Below are 18,401 nucleotides of genomic sequence, written 5' to 3'. Positions count from 1 at the left end.
TACATTGTACTAACCCCTTCAAAGGATGTATCTGTAATTTTATAAAAGCATGAAATAATTGTATAGTTAAGCCTAACCTCGGAGAGTGCAGATGAATTTACACTATGAAAAATAAGAATATGTTTTAGTTAATAAGAGTAATAGAATGAAAAATATATTTGAATTAAAATATTTTGAAATAATTTTTTTTGGTACAAGAAGTAATATATAAGTGTATTTGAATTGGGATGTTATGTGATACTTTTTTTTTTTGTACAAAAAGATTTAATAAAATGGACATATGTTTGAAATATGATGCCTTGTGGTAACTTCTTTTTTTGGGGTAAATTACATCTTGAAGTATGTTGGTTTTTATATTTTGCTATTTATTTTTTTTTTTATCAACTTACCGTCTCAATTTTGCAAAATTTGTACTGATATTTGGCCATTTTTTTTTTATTTTTTTAATTAAAAAAATATTACATGTCGTGCATATATAAAAAATATTAAATCACATAACCCTTAAATATAGCATGTGCATGCATATGATGTTTTTTTGAAAAAAATACTTGGTTAAAAAACAGACAAATAACAAAATGCAAAATTTTATAAAATTGATATAGTAAATTGACACAAAATTTAAATGACAAAGTGTAAAAACAGTTATATTTCGAATGCGGAATGTAATTAACCCTTTTTGAAAAAACATGATATTTCATAATATTTTTTTGGTGTGAGAAAAAGTGATTGGATGGACTTTCTGGAATTTATGCTCCAATCCTGCCAAAAATTCCCAATCAAAGATCATCGAACAATTTAAAATAATATAGAATTGAAAATGAGACTTTTGGAAATAAAACCAAACAAGGCCATCAACCGTCAAGATACACGAACCCATCAACGGCAGTCTCATCAACCCAAAGTTGGTCTATTTATGATTTTGAACAACCTAAGGATCCAGGTAAATGATTTCTGCATGCATGGAAGCTCGTCGGAAGCGAAGTAGCTCCTTCACTAATTCCCATCCGCCGTCCATTGAAGCCGGCTTGACTGTCATCCTTTCAAGAACTGGTGTGTTAGCGAGCAGGAAGTTGATGAAATACAGTTCTTGTCGAATGCCAGAGATTCCGACAATCTTAATAATCCGTAGTTGATTAAAGGGAAAGCTCTGAAAATTTTCAGCAATGTTGGTGGCTGCTCTTGAGGGAGCCTGGTCCTCTGTGCGAGCCTGTAAAAAGTTGGAGTATCAATGAAGTAAAACAGTGAAAGGCAAACCAAGAAAAAATAAGATGTTTGAATCATGTCATTAAAGCAGAATGAATGTGTGGCATCAATAGAGAAAAACATTAAGGGTTAATTGCAACAACCTCCTACAAGAGTTCATATCATTCCTGACTAGACCCTTTTCTATAACAACATTCCCTCCAAGTCATAACGTTTACAAACCATTGTATTCCGTAAGATAGGTAGCAAGAATTAGAAATTGAGAAAGCTATTAGTTCTATATCCAAAAATGTAAGAATATGATTATTTTGCATCTAATGCTAGAAGAAAGGTGATAGCACGGTTCTGTTTTACGTCGACTTCTATGATTTTAAAAGGGAGAAGGGTATAGTCCATAATTATACCAACTCCCAAGATTGTTGCAATTAGTTCTAATGTTAATCTTCTTGGACTATTACATGAGGTATTATAACATGATTGTATGTTGAAAGAGAACTTACCAACATCTCAAGTTCCTGAAGGTTGGGACAACTTCTGAGAAGGCAAAGAGCAGCCAGGTTCTCTTCAATGTCATTGAAATTAATGCGTATTGAAAGAAAACTAAGATCAACACAAGGTTTAGGCAGCTTCCCTGGAATGGTTCCAGCAGCCAAATACTGGAGAGTTGAGACGAATAAAAAATGAGGGAAATAAGAGAAGAAAATAGAATGATAAGAGTTATAAGCTAAATAAAAAATGAGGAAAATAAGAGAAGAAAATAGAATAATAAGAGTTATAAGCTTATCTGAAATGAAATATTCATGAAATCCTGTGGTCAACATAAAGTTAATTGATAATTCTGGCTTTTTAAACTTTGGAAAATAATATTACACATTGGGTTACTTAATAAAGCTTTATAACAGCCCAATGCAACAGAAATAATTTTGCTATCAAAATGTCCTGGTCCCAATATCAGAGCACCAATGTCCGTCAACCTTTTGCAAATCTATGAGGTCTAGAAATAACGATGGTGTAGAGTATACCTTCAAAAAAAAGCTCTGCACTTCTAGCCTTTGAATATGAGGAAGGCAGGCAAAAAACTTGATCAAATTGCCAGTGCTGCCAAAAGCTAGATTGCGTTCATTTCCAGTGTTCACATACAGACCGATAGAGACAACAGCCAGATGGAAGGTATCTCGGAAACTGACATCTTCAAAAACTCCTCCAACATCAAAGAAAAGGAGATTTGGAGCATGGATATTAAGAAGGGTAAAACCATCAAAGTTCATCAATGTCAGCCGCTCGAGTAAAGGACAACTGGATATCATATGCTCAAATGCCAATTGATCCATGGTGATGTGTTGAAGATCAAGGCTCTTCAAGCTTCTAAAGCCATTAAAATTAGATGGAGGTTTCAAAAGACAGTTAAAAAGTTCCAAATGAATCAACTTTTGACACGAGTATATAGAAGAAGGAAGCCTGTAACGATGACCTTTCCATATTTCAAGTATAAATTCCTTGACAGAACCCCTTGACAGGAATAGAATCCATCTATCAATATCACTAACACCTTGAAGATCTCGATGAGAAAGCTTAAATTTGTGTATCGGGCCAGTATGAAGTAAAAGCACATGGTCAACAATACTCACTAGTTTGTTTTTTACGAGGGTTTGATCTTGTGCAGAGACTAAAACAGATTGATTATCAAATACAAGATAAGGAAGGGTGACCCATTTGTATCTCCACTTGGTAGACAAAATACTTGTGCGAACAGCATCCCTCAGTGATAAATGTGACAAAATTTTGTCTATGATATGCCCTGGTAAGTTGCTAATTCTGTCCACCTCTATTCTTAAATTGCAAGGCAACTCTGGTGGTTCTCTTTGCTTCTGCAAATTAAGAACAAGCATGTAAGTTCCGTTCAAGCAACACAACACTGGCCTGCGTAGCACACAATAGAACGTTGATAAATAGATACATGATGTAGTGTCACAGAGAGATAACATGCAGCATTTAATGAATTGTGCAAAGTGATGATGAAACTAGAAGCAGCGAATTCTACAAAGATATGTCTAAAGAGTTATATAGCATATAATGCCAACGGAACAAGACTATTGTCATGTTCATAGTTCATCTGTTCTTCAAGTGTTAAATTTATTGTGATAAAAAGGGTTTAGTGAAATCAATTATGGGATATAGAGATGGTCAAGTTACCAGAGCAATTCTTTTCCTTCACATATTGTATGTCTTGTCTGTGCTAAAATTTGTGTGTGATGCATTTTACTCTACCACTGTGCTGTTGTTTAACAATGTCTAGAACCAAAATAATGCTCATGCACAAACAAACATGTTCACATATGCCGACAGGATCAAGCACTCGAGTAACACAAAAAAATGCATAGACACAAACCAAAACAGTTGTGTGTCTGTTACTCGTATAGAACAAAAGCAGAAGACAATATTGACTGCCGAGAAACTTGCCATATTACTCATGACGAGCTATTAAAGTATTCAGCAAACCAATTCAGGATCCAGGGAAGTTAAAACTCCAGCCAGTTTCAGCATAAGATGGTCATCTTGGCCACATCTGATTCATCAAAGTGCAGATGCATGTAACTAACAATAGCTTTGGCTTCTCAGCAAGACATAACCTACCTGTTCAAACTTCACAAAGAAGAAGTAAAAATCATCGTACGATAAAACTGAAGGAAAAGAACCATGTCTAATTTTCCTTCTTTTCATTAGATAACTGCACAAATAACAAACATCCATGATATTATTTCTTTCTATGGTATGCATTCGTGTAACACCTAATTCTCGGAAACTAGACTAAATACTGTCTTGTCTCATTTAAAATTTTACAGGGCCTTGGATATTGTAAAATCCTAGTATTACAATATCAGGCAACAATAGAAGCAGGGGAAGCACATCAAATACCTTACAGACCAATTCATAACCACAAAAGGAACCCCTAAATTATAGGTAAGAAGGTTACCTGCTCAAAATCATGATAACAGATTCATGAAGATACTGTAGGAAAAGGTTCTACTGAAAATTATTGAACTTTCTTATCATAATAGTATCTTCAAAATCAAAAAACAAAATAACTTGGCAGTAATTCATAGTGGTCATTAATTCCTTCTATAACTTCATGAACTCAAAATCAAAATCCCAGAAACCATCTCCCCCTACTGTACTTAGGCACAACTATTTCTCCAAACCTTAGGGAAAAAAAAAAAAAGCAATGTACATAAGCAACACTTTCAGATGATACAATAAAGTAAAAGCAAAAGAAACATCTTAGACGGCATCATTCCCATCAATTTAATAACTTCAACAACTGGGAACAAAAAAGTCGGTATAACCCGCACATGGGTTGACAACTTCAATTTGGTTTCCAAGTAAAATTTCGGAAAAAAGAAGATTACTAAACAGTAAGTAGTTACAGCAAGGTAAAAAATACGTTCCAAAGTATAAGAAAACCTTCAAATTTTAACAGCATCAGAAAGCCCCAATTCCGGGAAACGCTGTGAGAACACCTACATTTTGAGAAATTCCACAAACAAAATCGTCGGTTTGCCACTCCAATTTTGTGCAACGCACAAGAACTCAAAGCTATGGCCCGTGATTTTATGCGAATTGGGAGAAACTCCTCTCTGGTTTATAACTCACTCTGCAAACTGAAGTCGAAGTACGAGGTTGGTGACAGCAAACGCGCTTGCTAATGTCCCGAGGATGAAGTCATTTGTGTCGACAAACGCGATTACTTAAGAAGTGAGATAAAAGCGTGGTAGTACAAGATTTGAGGTATTTTGGGCCCATTGGCCAATTTAAATTATGCGGTCTGCAATTCGATTGATATCTCGTAGCATAAGATATTGTTTATTATAATTTGGTAAGAGTCTTGTTAATAAAAGCACCTCGTTAAAAAGATGATACATTAAGATTTTGAAAACTTGTTTAGATCATCAATCCTTAGACAAGGGGCTTGAGATGGGCAAATAACCATGTTCTTACAAAAGGAGCCAAATGACCCGACTTGCAAGTTATTGCATGAGATATTATCCATTCTAATTTTGTAGGAGCTTCACGAATTTATCGTGAGTGAAAAATTGTGTCGTTAGAGATAAATTGGGCTGCCCGCTTAGAGCCCATCTAATTGGGCTGAAATTTGGTGATGATTATAGTTGGGCTTAGGTGACATAAGAATGGAGATCCAACTTGTAAAAATAATAATAATGATAAGGGTAAAATACAACCGTCTCTCTTGAAATTTAGCATAATTATGAATACCTCATTGTTGTTTAAAAATTATAAATATTTCCTCAATGAAAAATAATTATGTAGCCTTTAGATGGTGAAGTGAATATTACTATTTTACCTTTGTTGAATTTTTTAAAAAAATAAAAAAATTTATTTAAAAAAATTAATAAAATTTTGAGGATGAGTAAAATAAATAATCTAGAGGAAATATTAGTTTATAAAAAAAAATTTAAAAATTATAAATATATACAAAATTATAATTTATAATTCAAAAGGGCATTTTGATCAGTTCATCATAAAAGTTGGATGAAAATCTAACATAATAGACTCATTGTTTGACGGAGGTTAAAAATCAGGGATATTTTTATTTTTCTAATAATAAGTAGGTATTTATAATTATAGCAAATCTCAGGGGAAGTTGTTGTAATTTACCCTGATAATAATTGTGAAAGTTAATTATATGATATTGTCATGTTTATGTTGGTGAATTTGATTTTACACAAATTAAAAATGTATTTGGAAAATAAAATAAAATATTATATGTTTTTATTTGTGAATACTTGTGATAAAACATTAATTGATAATGTGATTTTGTAAATAATATGGATTAAATGATAATAATTTATCGTACTGCAATAATTACTATTATTGTCAGTTAGTGATGTTTAAATTATTAGGGTAAATTGCATAAGATCTGTGTATTTTTAAATTTAGCTAAAAACTCTTTTTGTTAAAAAAATAGGCAAAAACTTCTTGTATTTTTTAAAATATTGCATATTCTTCCCTTTCGTGAGTTAAGCCCTAACGGCGTTAATTTTTTACTGAATTTTCCATTATACCCTTTTTTATAACAACCATTGATCTTCAATTGTTAAAAATAAATTGTCTAGATAATTTAAAATATATTTATTTATTTGTATATACTATACATACACAATATATATAATATACACTTAAAATGAACATTTTACATTTAAAATAATCCCAAAAAAGCCAAAAAAACGAGGCTCACTCACACAATAAAATTGTAATGGTTTTTTGTTGTATTTTATAAATTTTTTGCCTATAAAATTAATACAAGAAATTTTTAACTAAATATTGCAAACATATGGGGGTGTTATGCAATTTATCCAAATTATTGTTGTAATTGATATGATAAATATATCATAATCAAATAGTGGTAAGTCAAATACAATTATTATCTTGTTAGATTTATATTATTAAATTTCTCATAAGCAGTAGTTCAACTTTGACATAATCATTTGACTTCTTATAATTAATGTCTTTTTTCTTGTAATGTGGAACCATTGTATATAAATTTGAAGCTCCATTATTAAAAGTGTGTGTTTGTTATTTCCCATAATGGAAGTCAAGAGGCTCTCATGACTTTGAAAAATACTAGTCCAATTATACATATATATATAACCTTGACTCTAGTTTTATATAAATCTAATCTTGAAAATAAATTTATTAGGAAGGGAGATGTTTGAAATTTATAAGCCGTTTAAGTTATCGTTTGCAATCGGTGTGCTCCAAACAAGGAGTTTGAAATGGGTACACGACCTTGTTCTCAGAGACGACATGAAATAATAAAATATGACACATGATTGACGCCATGTTATACGAGATATTTTAGTTCTGACTTCTGTAAATTTCAGAACTTTGTTTTAAATAGGTGCTAACTAAAGTGAGGGAGCCCTGGAGTTTATAAGCAATTCAAGCTCTTCATCTATAGAATGCGTCCCAAGTCCATGTATTTTTCATTTGAGTAAATTATAACGAGCTTCTCCAAACTTTGACATAATTACGAATATTTTTTTGGTGTTTGAAAAATTACAAATACTTTCAAGATGTTTGATGAAATTATATATTCCTAGTTCCTTGGATGGATGCATAGACTCGTCACTTTTACCCTTACTATATTTTGTTTTTTTTTTTCCTTAAACAAAAAACAATAAAAACTCATCAAAAAACCGGAAGAGATGGATAAAAATTTCCGCTTAATCCATAAAGAGTTTCATAAAAAACTAGATAATAAATAAAATTATAATTCATAGTCCGCAATGGTATTTGGATTATTTGACCACAAAAAAAAATTAATGAATTGAATAAATATTAGACGATGATTAAAATTATAAAAATATTAATAATTTTTTAAATAATAAAAAATATTTATAATTATATCAAATTTCAAAATTCTCGTATCAATTTTGTTTGACAGTGTCAAAGGTATTGTGAATAGTAAAAACAGGAGGGGGAGTTCACACGGTTAGTGTTGCTTGCGTGTGTTGCTCTGGAGATTGGGATTACTTGGTTGACCCAAACTTCAATTAAAATCAAACGTCGGTATTATTGGTCGCCTCAACTATTTTCGCGCTTCATACAAAAATGACTATTCCAAGGTTAGGCTTTATAATATATATATATATATTAATTATATTTTGTTATCCAAACTTTGTCTATTTTTATATTTTATTATTTATTTTTTTGATAAATTACAACGATCATCCATAAAGTTTGGCATAATTATAAATACTCTCTCATTGTTTGAAAAATTACCAATACCCCATAATTTTAACGGCCGTCTAACAATTAGCCCATTTCGTTAATTTCCGCTAGTTTTTCATCTATTTTTTGTGGTGAACTAACCAAAATACCATTGTGAAGTAAAAATTATAATTTTATTTATTTATTTAAATTTTTTTGTTGATAAAGTATATAATTTTTTTACAATTTTTCAAATTTTTTCATCTACCCTTGCTAATTTTTTACAAATTTTGATTTTTTTAGAAAAAAATACAATAAGTGAATAGTTGATAATTTCATTCATTCATCCAAAAATTACATAATTTTATCAAACATCAAGGGAGTATTTGTAATTTTTCAAACAACGAGAAGGTATTCGTAATTATGCCAAACTCAGGTGAGATCGTTGTAATCGATTCCTTTTTTTTTTTTGGTTAATTTATCATATCAATTTCGCAAAATTTGCGGTTTATCATATATGATTGTTAATTTTTCGATTAATTTGTCGAAAAAATATCATATGCGCTACACATGTTATATTTAAGGGGAATATGATACTTTTAACAAGTGCACTTGAATATTTTTTCGGAAGAATAATCAATAGAAAAACGATCATATATGATAAAATGCAAATTTTATAAAATTAATATGTTAAGTTGATACAAAAAAGAATTTAGGGCAAAATATAAAACGGGCATAAATCGGATGACAAAATATAATTTACCAAAAAAAGAAATGTATATATATAATTTTTTTATAATAGAAATTTATTTGATTTAAATAAATTTTTAAGTATTTTAATTCAAAATTTATATCTAAATGTACACAATAATTCAACAAATTATGAAAATAAATAATCAATAAATTAATTAGTTACAACAAATGAGAGATAATACATATATATATATATATATACCCAATTAAATACTGTAATAAATACGACACTCGTCTAATGAAATTTTGACCCTCTTCAATAAAAACTTTTAATTATAGAATTTTGAGAGCTCGATCTTATCACTAGAATGCTAATATTTTGATTTGTTAGACTTGAACCGATCCCATCACATGGATCCTATCAAATTATAATACATGATAATATGAACATTAATCCTATTTTATTTTCACAATCAATTAAATACCTATTGAAAGAAATGACATGACACCCTCCGAATTAGATGTACATGAGACACGACAGGCGCCCAAAATCCTTGGAAAACCCATGATTCATCGTCTTTTTTCTTTCTTTTTTTGGAAAGAAATGATTAATTGATTGGAAATTTGACATTTCACACGCCATTTTGTGGGTGCAAAAGTACTAAAAGTCACACGTACGTCTAAGATTACTATTCAAATGAAAGAATGAATTAGGTGTATTTTTCCTGTTCCCACATACATAGTAATTGGTGATGTTCAAAAGGGTGAAATTTCATGGAAAAAGTCATGCATTTTCATTTGATTTCCAAGTATTCCCTCTTCTTATTATTTTTTTTTTCAATCAACAAATCAAATTGTTCTTAAAACATACCTAAAATTCTTTTGTTAGGGATTAGTCTAAAATTTTGATTTTAATTTACAAAACTGTGTCGTGACTTAAATAATCTTTTAATACAGAAAGTTTCAAGTATTAAATTGTAAATTTCATCCCACGAACTAAAATTCATGTTTTATTCCAAAAGTGAGTAGGAAATAAGCCTGAATCAACACAACGCATCGAATGTGCTGGGGTTGCCCCCTGCAAGAATCGTCTGATGATCAAGTTAGATGAGACTTAACGGTTGTGAGGTCGTTACGGAAATGAAGAGCTTGATTATCACTACACATGCATACCTGAGTAGGTCGGAAACTATTTATAGCTACCCCAAATGTACATATGCCATTGGGATGTAATGGCGCGACGTGTCCTCTCTCGTGGGGCTCAAAGCATGGGTTCTGAATTCGATTGGTTCAGTTCAGATCAGGTCAAGTTATTCGACTCACCCAACTTATTTAAAATGATGTGAATTCAGTAAAGTATTTGGATATTTTACTATTTTATCCTCGTCAAATAAGTAGGCATTGAGTGTGCTTGATAGCTACCTTACATGAAGAATTATTAGTTAATATAGTGTAGAATGAAATCAAGAATAGGGCATACCAAAAGTAATGAAGAAGAAGAAGGTTTGGTGTTGAGCTCCTTCCCTATTAGGAATCTTGATTTTGGTTACTGATAGCTACATCAAACTCCTGCTGCAGGGTTTTTGCTTCTCTACAATCAGTATCATAACCGCTATTAGTATTATCAATCGGAAAAATTATATTTTTTATTCTGTAATTAAAGATCGTTAGCATTTTTTATTCTGTAACCTATTAATTTATACATTTAATCTGGCATTGACAATTTTACTCCTATTTATTTAGGACAAAATTCAAGAAAAAGGACCAAATGTGTAAATAGAATAAATTATAGAGCCAAAAATAATAACCACCAGGAAAAAAAAAAAGACTATTGGTTACAATTTTAATAGCCATGAACTAAAAGTCATGGTAAATAATTTTTATTGACCACGATTAAATATAATTGATGTAAAAACATATATTTTTCACTAAGAAAAAGTTATATTTGTCATGGCTAATTAAGATTCATGGTAAAAATATTTGTCATGATAAATGTTTTAGCCACCCTCGCAGATACCATGGCCAACAACCGTTGCATAGTTGTGGTTAATGACTATTTACAAGGGTTAGTCAATTTATATTTATGGAATAAAAAATATAATTTTGTTTTATTAATGTGAAGAGCTGGCGAGCTTATCGGTATAGACCAAGGCCTAATTACTCTATCATCAAGCCTAATAATATTAGTTAAGTACCTTTTTAGATGATAATTAAAGAAAACTATATAATGCATTTTGGGGGAAGAATCTTCATACTATTAAAGTGGATAAATATTTAAAATTTTAACTGATTAAGTGCTTGTTTGGTCTAACAAACTTACAAATTAATTTTCTATATTATTTAACTCATTTTTTAATAATTATTTTTAAAATTAAATTTCATTAAAACTACAATTAATAAAAGGTACAGTATATATAGCCTTAAATTTCATCACTTTTTTTTTTAAAATTTAATTACCCAGTAAATCTATATCAATTAAAATATTGAAAGGACCAATATACCCATTGATCATAAAGGCAAAATACCCTAACAGAATAAGAATCCGCATGTTTCCTAATCGGTTCAAATTGCATGTAGACCGACCTGACTCATTGACGAATCGGAATCAAGGTCGTTGATCAATATACCTTTTAAAATTATGCCACGTGGATCTGTACATATATGAACATTTGAACTTATAAATACCCTACAACTTTCATTCCGACCTCATGAATCCCTAATAAATCTAACAATCTCTTTCTTTCTCAGATAATACCCAATTCAAACTACTTTTAGGACAACCTCGACACTCGACTTATGAGATCAAAAATATTTTGCGAAAGTAGGTGAGAGACAAGAAATTAATTTCCAATGTCACACCTAATATTTTATTGATGAGATCAAAATACCAGCAGTAATTTGTATATGAGAATACGTGGAAATTATAATTATAATTATATAAGTTAGATGAAGAAAAAAGAGATGAGATGAGATGTATGACGGTATGGACATGAACATTGTGACGTATGAATGACATAATCAGATATAAAGAGAGAATATTTCATTTATTATTCATTATCATATTGGATATCTTTTAATCCAACTTGTGGAGTAGATTTTTGCTACATTGTGAGGCTGCACTAATTTTCGATAGTTTTAGAAATTTTAATTTAGCGCGAAAAACTTTACAAAATGTGAAAACATTTATTGAACGTGACGATATTAATTATGTTTGATATTATATCATGCATGAGTTAAATCGTTATAACTTTTCAAACATAAAATTAAGCCACAAAAATAGAAATAAAAATAAAAAAAGTAGCCAAAAATCCTTCTTTTGAAAAAAAAAATATGCGGGAAACACTCCTATTGGATGTATATATTTAACGCATCAATGTACTTAAAATCTGTGTGCACGATATAATTTTTTGAAAATATTAACAATTGAAGTACTTCATAAAATACATATGAATTTTTTAATGTTTATATATAAATCTCACGATTTTATTAGGAAGAAACACGCCTCGTTCACACTCAATGTGGGATAAGCAGCAGTATCGAACTTAGCAGTACTGGTTGTGAAAAGAAGTTTGATTAGTTATTGAGATGAAGGTGTCCATCTCAATCACAGACAGACGTGGAAAGGGTGAGGTAGAGCTTTCCGGACATGACTCACAAGTCCTTTTCAACTCTCATTTGTAATAAACGTCAACACCTCCTAACCTAACTTGTTGAGAAATCGGCTCAAGAAAACTCAAACACTTTCAGATCCTCATCCATCATTTGACTTCTTCCTCCTCCAAACTTCCCATGCACATTTATACACACACACACACACACCAACTGCAGAACAAACATCAGAAAAAAATCAATCTAATTAATTATATTTCTTCTCCAAGGAAAATGAAAGGATTCTGTGGTGTAATTCCTGCCAAAAGGTAGATCGAGTAGTACTATTGATTCCTTTTTTTTTTTTTTTTTGAATTTTTTTTAACAAGAAAATGATTCCCAGAAGAAGAAGAAGAATGAAGCGGATTCCGGTGGGGATAATCGACAACCTCGATGCATCGCATGAAGGGATCAAAACGGTTGAACTGATGAATCGACGTTGCGATTTCTCAGACAGCTCGGATGTTTGCGTGTCCATAATCACTTGGAACATGAATGGGCAGGTGAGTATATAATTATATTGCATTCTTACTCAAATTATGTCTGATCAAACTAAACCAATCATATAGAAGTGGGCTGATTATTTTTCCTTGAACTGTACACACGAGCATATCATACTTGTTCATATAATCGATTCTGGTTTGACCAAGTCTGGTTGAATTTTGAATTTCCGGTGGATGAATATAAGGTAGGGTACGAGAATAATGGTGGTGTTTGAATTTGAAGGTGAGGTACGAAGATGTAAGAAAGCTGGTGGGGAAGGAGAGGAAGTATGAGTTAGTGGTAATTGGGCTGCAGGAAGTGCCCCGCACGAACATCTTGGTCTTATTGGAGAATGCTCTACTTGATTCCCATGTGTAAGAATTAATTTCTATGTTTTTTTTCTTAATTATTGTTATTTCTTTCATTCTAATCTATTTCTTCTATATATGATTTTAATTATTATTTATCGAAAATGACTTTATATTAAATTTGCTCGCTTCAGATAATGCAAAGGTTATTTTCATGCATTTATTGCCACACATAACTCGAAATAGCTAGGAAAATGAATGAATTTAGTCATTCTCAGCTTCAAATATTATATATATATATTTTATAAATGAATAAATTACCCCCTACGGAAAAAATAAGCAATTTACCTTCCTATAATTTTAAAATGCATCACTTTACCCCCCGTACCCTATCTTTTTTAAAATGAAACACAATGGGTAAATTACTATTATTTTTTTATAAAGGGGTAATTTATTTATTTACAATATTATAAAGAGGTAAATTATATTAAAGTCCTTTATTTCACGTTTATCTTATTCCGTTTTTTCTATTAAGTATAAGTCTTGGTATATTATTCCATTGGTAATTTCATGTTTGATATAGGCTCTTAGGAAAAGCAATCATGCAGTCTCTGCAACTTTACGTGTTTGGATTGAAGAACTCGGAACAGTATATAAGAGGTAAGAAGATACTCGTGATTTACTAATTTTAATTTTGGTAAATTGCATTTACACCTCTAAAGTTAGGGAAACATATACAAATTCTTCTACATTTTATAGAATTTATATTTTCTGAGATTGTAGTTGCAACTAAAATTACATTCTCTATTCAAAAGCTTATAGAAAAATTCATTTTTGGTCCTGTACGATAGAGCGTGTTGCATTTTTAGTCCTATAATTTATGGATTTAGCACATTCAGTCTCATTGGATAAATATTATAATATTTTTAGTCTCATAGGATAAAATTATAACATATTTGATTCCAGAGTATATATAGTTGTTGCACATTTGGTCCATATGGGATCAAATGTGCCAAAATTTATTTTATGGTACAAAAAATGCTACAATATTTATCCTATGAAGTTAAATGTGCTAAGCTCGTAAACTATAGGACTAAAAGTGCAACGCATCCTATCTAGTAGGACTAAAAGTGCAATTTCCCCCAAAGATACCCTTTGGAAAACATTACACTAAGTGTAGTCGTCCTTTTACGAAAGATATGAGGTATTTATGTAATTCGACTTAATTTGAGAGGTATCAATGTAATTTATTATTTAATATTTTTCTTAATTATTATTAATTTGCATGGCCTTTTTAATTTATTTAATTTTTGGAAATAATTTCAGAACTAAAAGCTGACAAACAAGGCGTGGGGGGATGTGGAGGATTAATCAGGAGAAAAAAAGGAGGCGTGGCAATTAGAATAAACTACAAGGGTATACACATACTCTTCATTTCTTGTCATCTTTCTGGTAATTATTTTTATCTTTTAATTCCTTTTCCTAATATTTTTATTTGGGCATATTATAAAAAAAAAATTAATTACATTTACACCTCCTGATTTCTATGATATGTTCACACAAACCACTCATATTTTTTGTATAATTACATAAACCACTCCTGACTGTCAAAAAACACGAGTAGTTTGTGTAGCGATGTTGATATTTTTGGGAGGTGTATGTGTAATTTTTTGAAAAGCATGAGTCGTTGTATTGATAATGTTGACGTTTTTTATGAGTGTATGTATAATTATTTAAAAAAATAAAAATAATTTGTGTATAAATAAAAAGAAAGAAATGAATTTGCAGCTCATGGTCATAATGTGGAAGAGAGGAACTCAGAGTTGAGGCATATATCGCAGTCATTATTCTCAAAAAGCTGGAACCCATACGCCAAACCACCCCAAGTCACTGTTTGGTTGGGAGATCTCAACTACAGACTTCAAGGAATTAACACTTTTCCTGCCAGAAATCTCATTCACAGAAACCTTCATGGAGTAAGTTCATCCTCCCCCTTGCTTTCACATGTATATTGTATATACTATGTACGTTTATATATATATATATATTTATGTGTATGTATTGATTTATTGAAACGCAGAATTATACTTTTTAGCCTCATAGGATAAATATTTCGATATTCTGACTCATTTGTTTTACAAAATTTTTAAAATGATCACAAAATTGACAAAACTCGACTCATTAATCCTATACGTTATTGGATTTTCAAAATCGTCCTAGAATTGAATACATTTAATTAGTTCCATGTCCCAAAATTGGAAAAACATGCACGTGTGACTAAATTTGTCGAATTTTCTCAATTTTGAACCATTTTGGAAATCCTGTAATGTAGAGGACTAAATGCGTCGAATTTTTTTAATTTTGAGATTATTTACAAAATTCTATAAAATAGAGGACTAAACGTGTTGAACCCCTTATCCTATGGGAAAGTATAATTTTGTCAAAATAATTGTACTTCTCCTTAGATCCATTTTCTTTACACATCAGAAGAAATACGATTTTTCGATATGATTAATTATCATGGTTAAATGCAAAAAATCAGGTTGGACAGTTATTATTTATTAATCAAAATTGCACTATAACTAGTAGTCATTATTTTTGCAAGTGACATCAAAATATTTGTTACCGTTAAAAAGTACTTTAGCTATACGTAAAATTAAACTAATGTTGATTAATCGAGATTAAAACTTAAGTTTTTGTAAATATCATATTGATAATTATTGGTGAATATGCAATTGAAATTGCAGCTTCTGACTTGCAAAGACCAACTCCTGCAAGAAGCAGAGAGAGGACAGGTGTTCAATGGATACTACGAGGGGACATTATCATTCAAACCAACGTATAAATACGACGTGGGGAGCAGCGAATACGACACGAGTGAGAAGGTAAGAGTTCCGGCATGGACGGATCGTATACTGTACAAAGTGGAAGACAAAGACAACGTTGATGCATGTTTGCATTTGTATGAATCGGTCGACGGAATTTACAGCTCTGATCATAAGCCCGTCAAGGCTCATCTCTGCTTAACACTCAACGAATCTTGATCATTTCTTGGATTTTTCATATTTTTTATTTAAATTGATATTTCATCTTATGTTATGTGAAAATATATGTATGCCACGTGTATATTTTTGCTCATTTATTTAGCGAATGTAAAATGGAATATCAATTTGAAATTGAGGTTGCTTGACACGATCTATGATTAAATTAGTACTTTTTTATAAAAAAAAAAAAGAATAGAAATACTGCAAAAACACCCTTTTTTTTTTTTTTTAAGTAAGAGTGATTAACTATTATTAATTGAAATAAATCGATTACAATTAAATTTATATTTATTTCTTGATAATTTATATTGTACTTTTTATTTCTTTTAATAAATACACGATAGTATATAAGATTTTTATTTTATGATATAGGTGACGTAATTTTTATATATGTGGAGCGTATTTTTAATTGAAAGTGATAATTATACTCTCATCTCCTAAGATTTAGTATAATTACACATAGATCTTCTGTGATTTGAAAAATTACATCTAGCACCGATGAGGTTTGCTTCCTTCTAACAAATAAGTCCATTTGTTAGTCAAAATTTACTAAATTATTGATATTAACAAAAAAACTGAATGAAAATTGATATCTACTATTGATTGACTTAAAACTGACTTATTGCAGGTCAAATATTTTTTTTCGGAGCTAAATTACCTTTTTGGTCCCATAAAGAAGGCATTTCCTCATTAGCTCCATCTTTATGGGATTTCTAATTTGGTCCCATTTTGTTAAATAAAAATTCTAGTTAATCCTCCGCAACTTTTATCATCATTTTTTAATGGCAAAAGTGTTCAAACACTAGACTATTTACTGTTGGAGGTGCCTCCGTGATGAAAATTTCAAAGTAATAATATATTCATATTCATCTGAAAACAAAATTAGAGAATATATAAATGTAAATTGTATTGTTCAAGATTGAACAAACAGAAACGTCAAAAAAGAAATTATAATATTTAAATATGTAAAGATAATGTAATTCGACCAACATTTAATCACTTCTGTCGTTAAAAATTGACAGTAAAAGTTGCGGAGGACTAACTTAAAAACTCTTTTTTTAACAAAATGGGATCAAAACATAAATTCCGTAAAGTGTGGACTTCTAAGGAAATGTGCCTTTTTTATGGGACCAAAAAAGTAATTTCGCCTTTTTTTGGACTAAACTACCACCATAATGGCGAAAATATATCTCCTCATATACATTAACACATGAAGACGTACGAGGGTAATTTAATCATAAAAAAATTTATTTGACCGGTTATAAATCAGTAATAAGTCAATTAGGGCAAGATATATATATATATATATTTTTAATTTTTTTATTAATATCACCAAATTCGATGAATTTTGAATAATAGAGGAACTTATTTGTTAGATGGAGCAAACTTCGAAGGTGTTAAATGTAATTTCTTAAATTAGAAGAAATTTATGTGTAATTACATTAAATTTTAGGGGAAAGGTGTGCAATTATCTCTAATTGAAATAAGAATAGAAATAGAATCCATGGGCTATAGCCCAATTAAGGAGATTATTTTGGGCTTCGTTGCGTTTTCATGCCTTTAATATTTTGGGCCTTGTATTTTACTTAATGGACTTAATAAACTTGAAATTTCATGAAAATTCTCATACAACAAATGATTTTGATATGTTTTAATATATTTTTTATTCTACAGTTATTTAGAATTATTTTATTTAGCAAAATAATTTATTCTTGTACTTGGTGGAGTGGTGAGGCTACCCACTCTTTCATGCTAGGTCATGATTTCTCAAGTCCTTTGGACAGCAAAAAATATATAACTTTTTTTATCCATAAATCTGTTAAAACTAATGGATAGATAATGATAGGAACCAGAATTGATGGAACCTATAAAGTTGAGGGACTAAGTCTGATGAGGGAGAAATATGAGGGATTAAATCTAAATAAGTGACATAGTTGAAAAACCAAAAATATAATTTACCCTATATTCAAAAAATACATGTAGACATAATTAAAAAACCAAAAATAATATTTACCCTATATTCAAAAAATACATGTATAAAAAATAAAATTAAAATAAATTCTCATTTCTCAAACCTATAAACTTAGATTTGAAAATATACAATCCAAACATACCCCTTTAAAAATACAAAATTACACTCTCTCAAAGAAGTTTTAAAATTTCACTTGCACCCTATTTGAAAATTCTTCGTTGAAACCTGACCCTCTTCTATTAGTGTCTGGACGAAAAATGATGACGTTTGCAAAAAGAAAAAAGAAATATATTTTGCCTCTTTTTTAACATTCTCATGTAT

The 18,401-nt window shown here is 30.2% G+C and overlaps 2 protein-coding genes across 9 annotated transcripts; one reads left to right on the top strand and one right to left on the bottom strand.

The window, feature by feature from the left end:
* On the bottom strand, window positions 782-4,926 carry LOC105166191 (F-box/FBD/LRR-repeat protein At1g13570). Of its 6 annotated transcripts, none has more exons than XM_011085449.2 (5): window positions 4,666-4,926; window positions 3,664-3,846; window positions 2,226-3,123; window positions 1,704-1,859; window positions 782-1,207 (listed from the first exon to the last, which is right to left on the bottom strand). In XM_011085449.2, the coding sequence occupies exons 3-5, from the start codon at window positions 3,090-3,092 to the stop codon at window positions 929-931; spliced, it is 1,302 nt and encodes a 433-aa protein (XP_011083751.1). In that variant the 5' UTR covers window positions 3,093-3,123; window positions 3,664-3,846; window positions 4,666-4,926; the 3' UTR covers window positions 782-928. The 6 variants fall into 6 exon arrangements, with proteins under 6 accessions (XP_011083751.1, XP_011083752.1, XP_011083750.1 ...); XM_011085450.2 differs by having other exon boundaries at window positions 3,664-3,837; XM_011085448.2 differs by having other exon boundaries at window positions 4,726-4,926.
* On the top strand, window positions 12,354-16,250 carry LOC105166304 (type IV inositol polyphosphate 5-phosphatase 11). Of its 3 annotated transcripts, none has more exons than XM_020695501.1 (7): window positions 12,354-12,542; window positions 12,617-12,776; window positions 13,000-13,130; window positions 13,648-13,724; window positions 14,391-14,480; window positions 14,853-15,040; window positions 15,812-16,250. In XM_020695501.1, exons 1-7 carry the CDS (start codon window positions 12,415-12,417, stop codon window positions 16,106-16,108), a joined length of 1,071 nt encoding a protein of 356 aa, XP_020551160.1. In that variant the 5' UTR covers window positions 12,354-12,414; the 3' UTR covers window positions 16,109-16,250. The 3 variants fall into 3 exon arrangements, with proteins under 3 accessions (XP_020551160.1, XP_011083915.2, XP_020551161.1); XM_011085613.2 differs by having other exon boundaries at window positions 14,391-14,516; XM_020695502.1 differs by lacking the exon at window positions 14,391-14,480.

This window comes from Sesamum indicum, linkage group LG7 (genome assembly GCF_000512975.1).
Source record: "Sesamum indicum cultivar Zhongzhi No. 13 linkage group LG7, S_indicum_v1.0, whole genome shotgun sequence".
Classification (NCBI taxonomy): domain Eukaryota; kingdom Viridiplantae; phylum Streptophyta; class Magnoliopsida; order Lamiales; family Pedaliaceae; genus Sesamum; species Sesamum indicum.
Note: the sequence above shows the minus strand (reverse complement) of the source record. Positions and strands in the feature narration are given on the sequence as shown.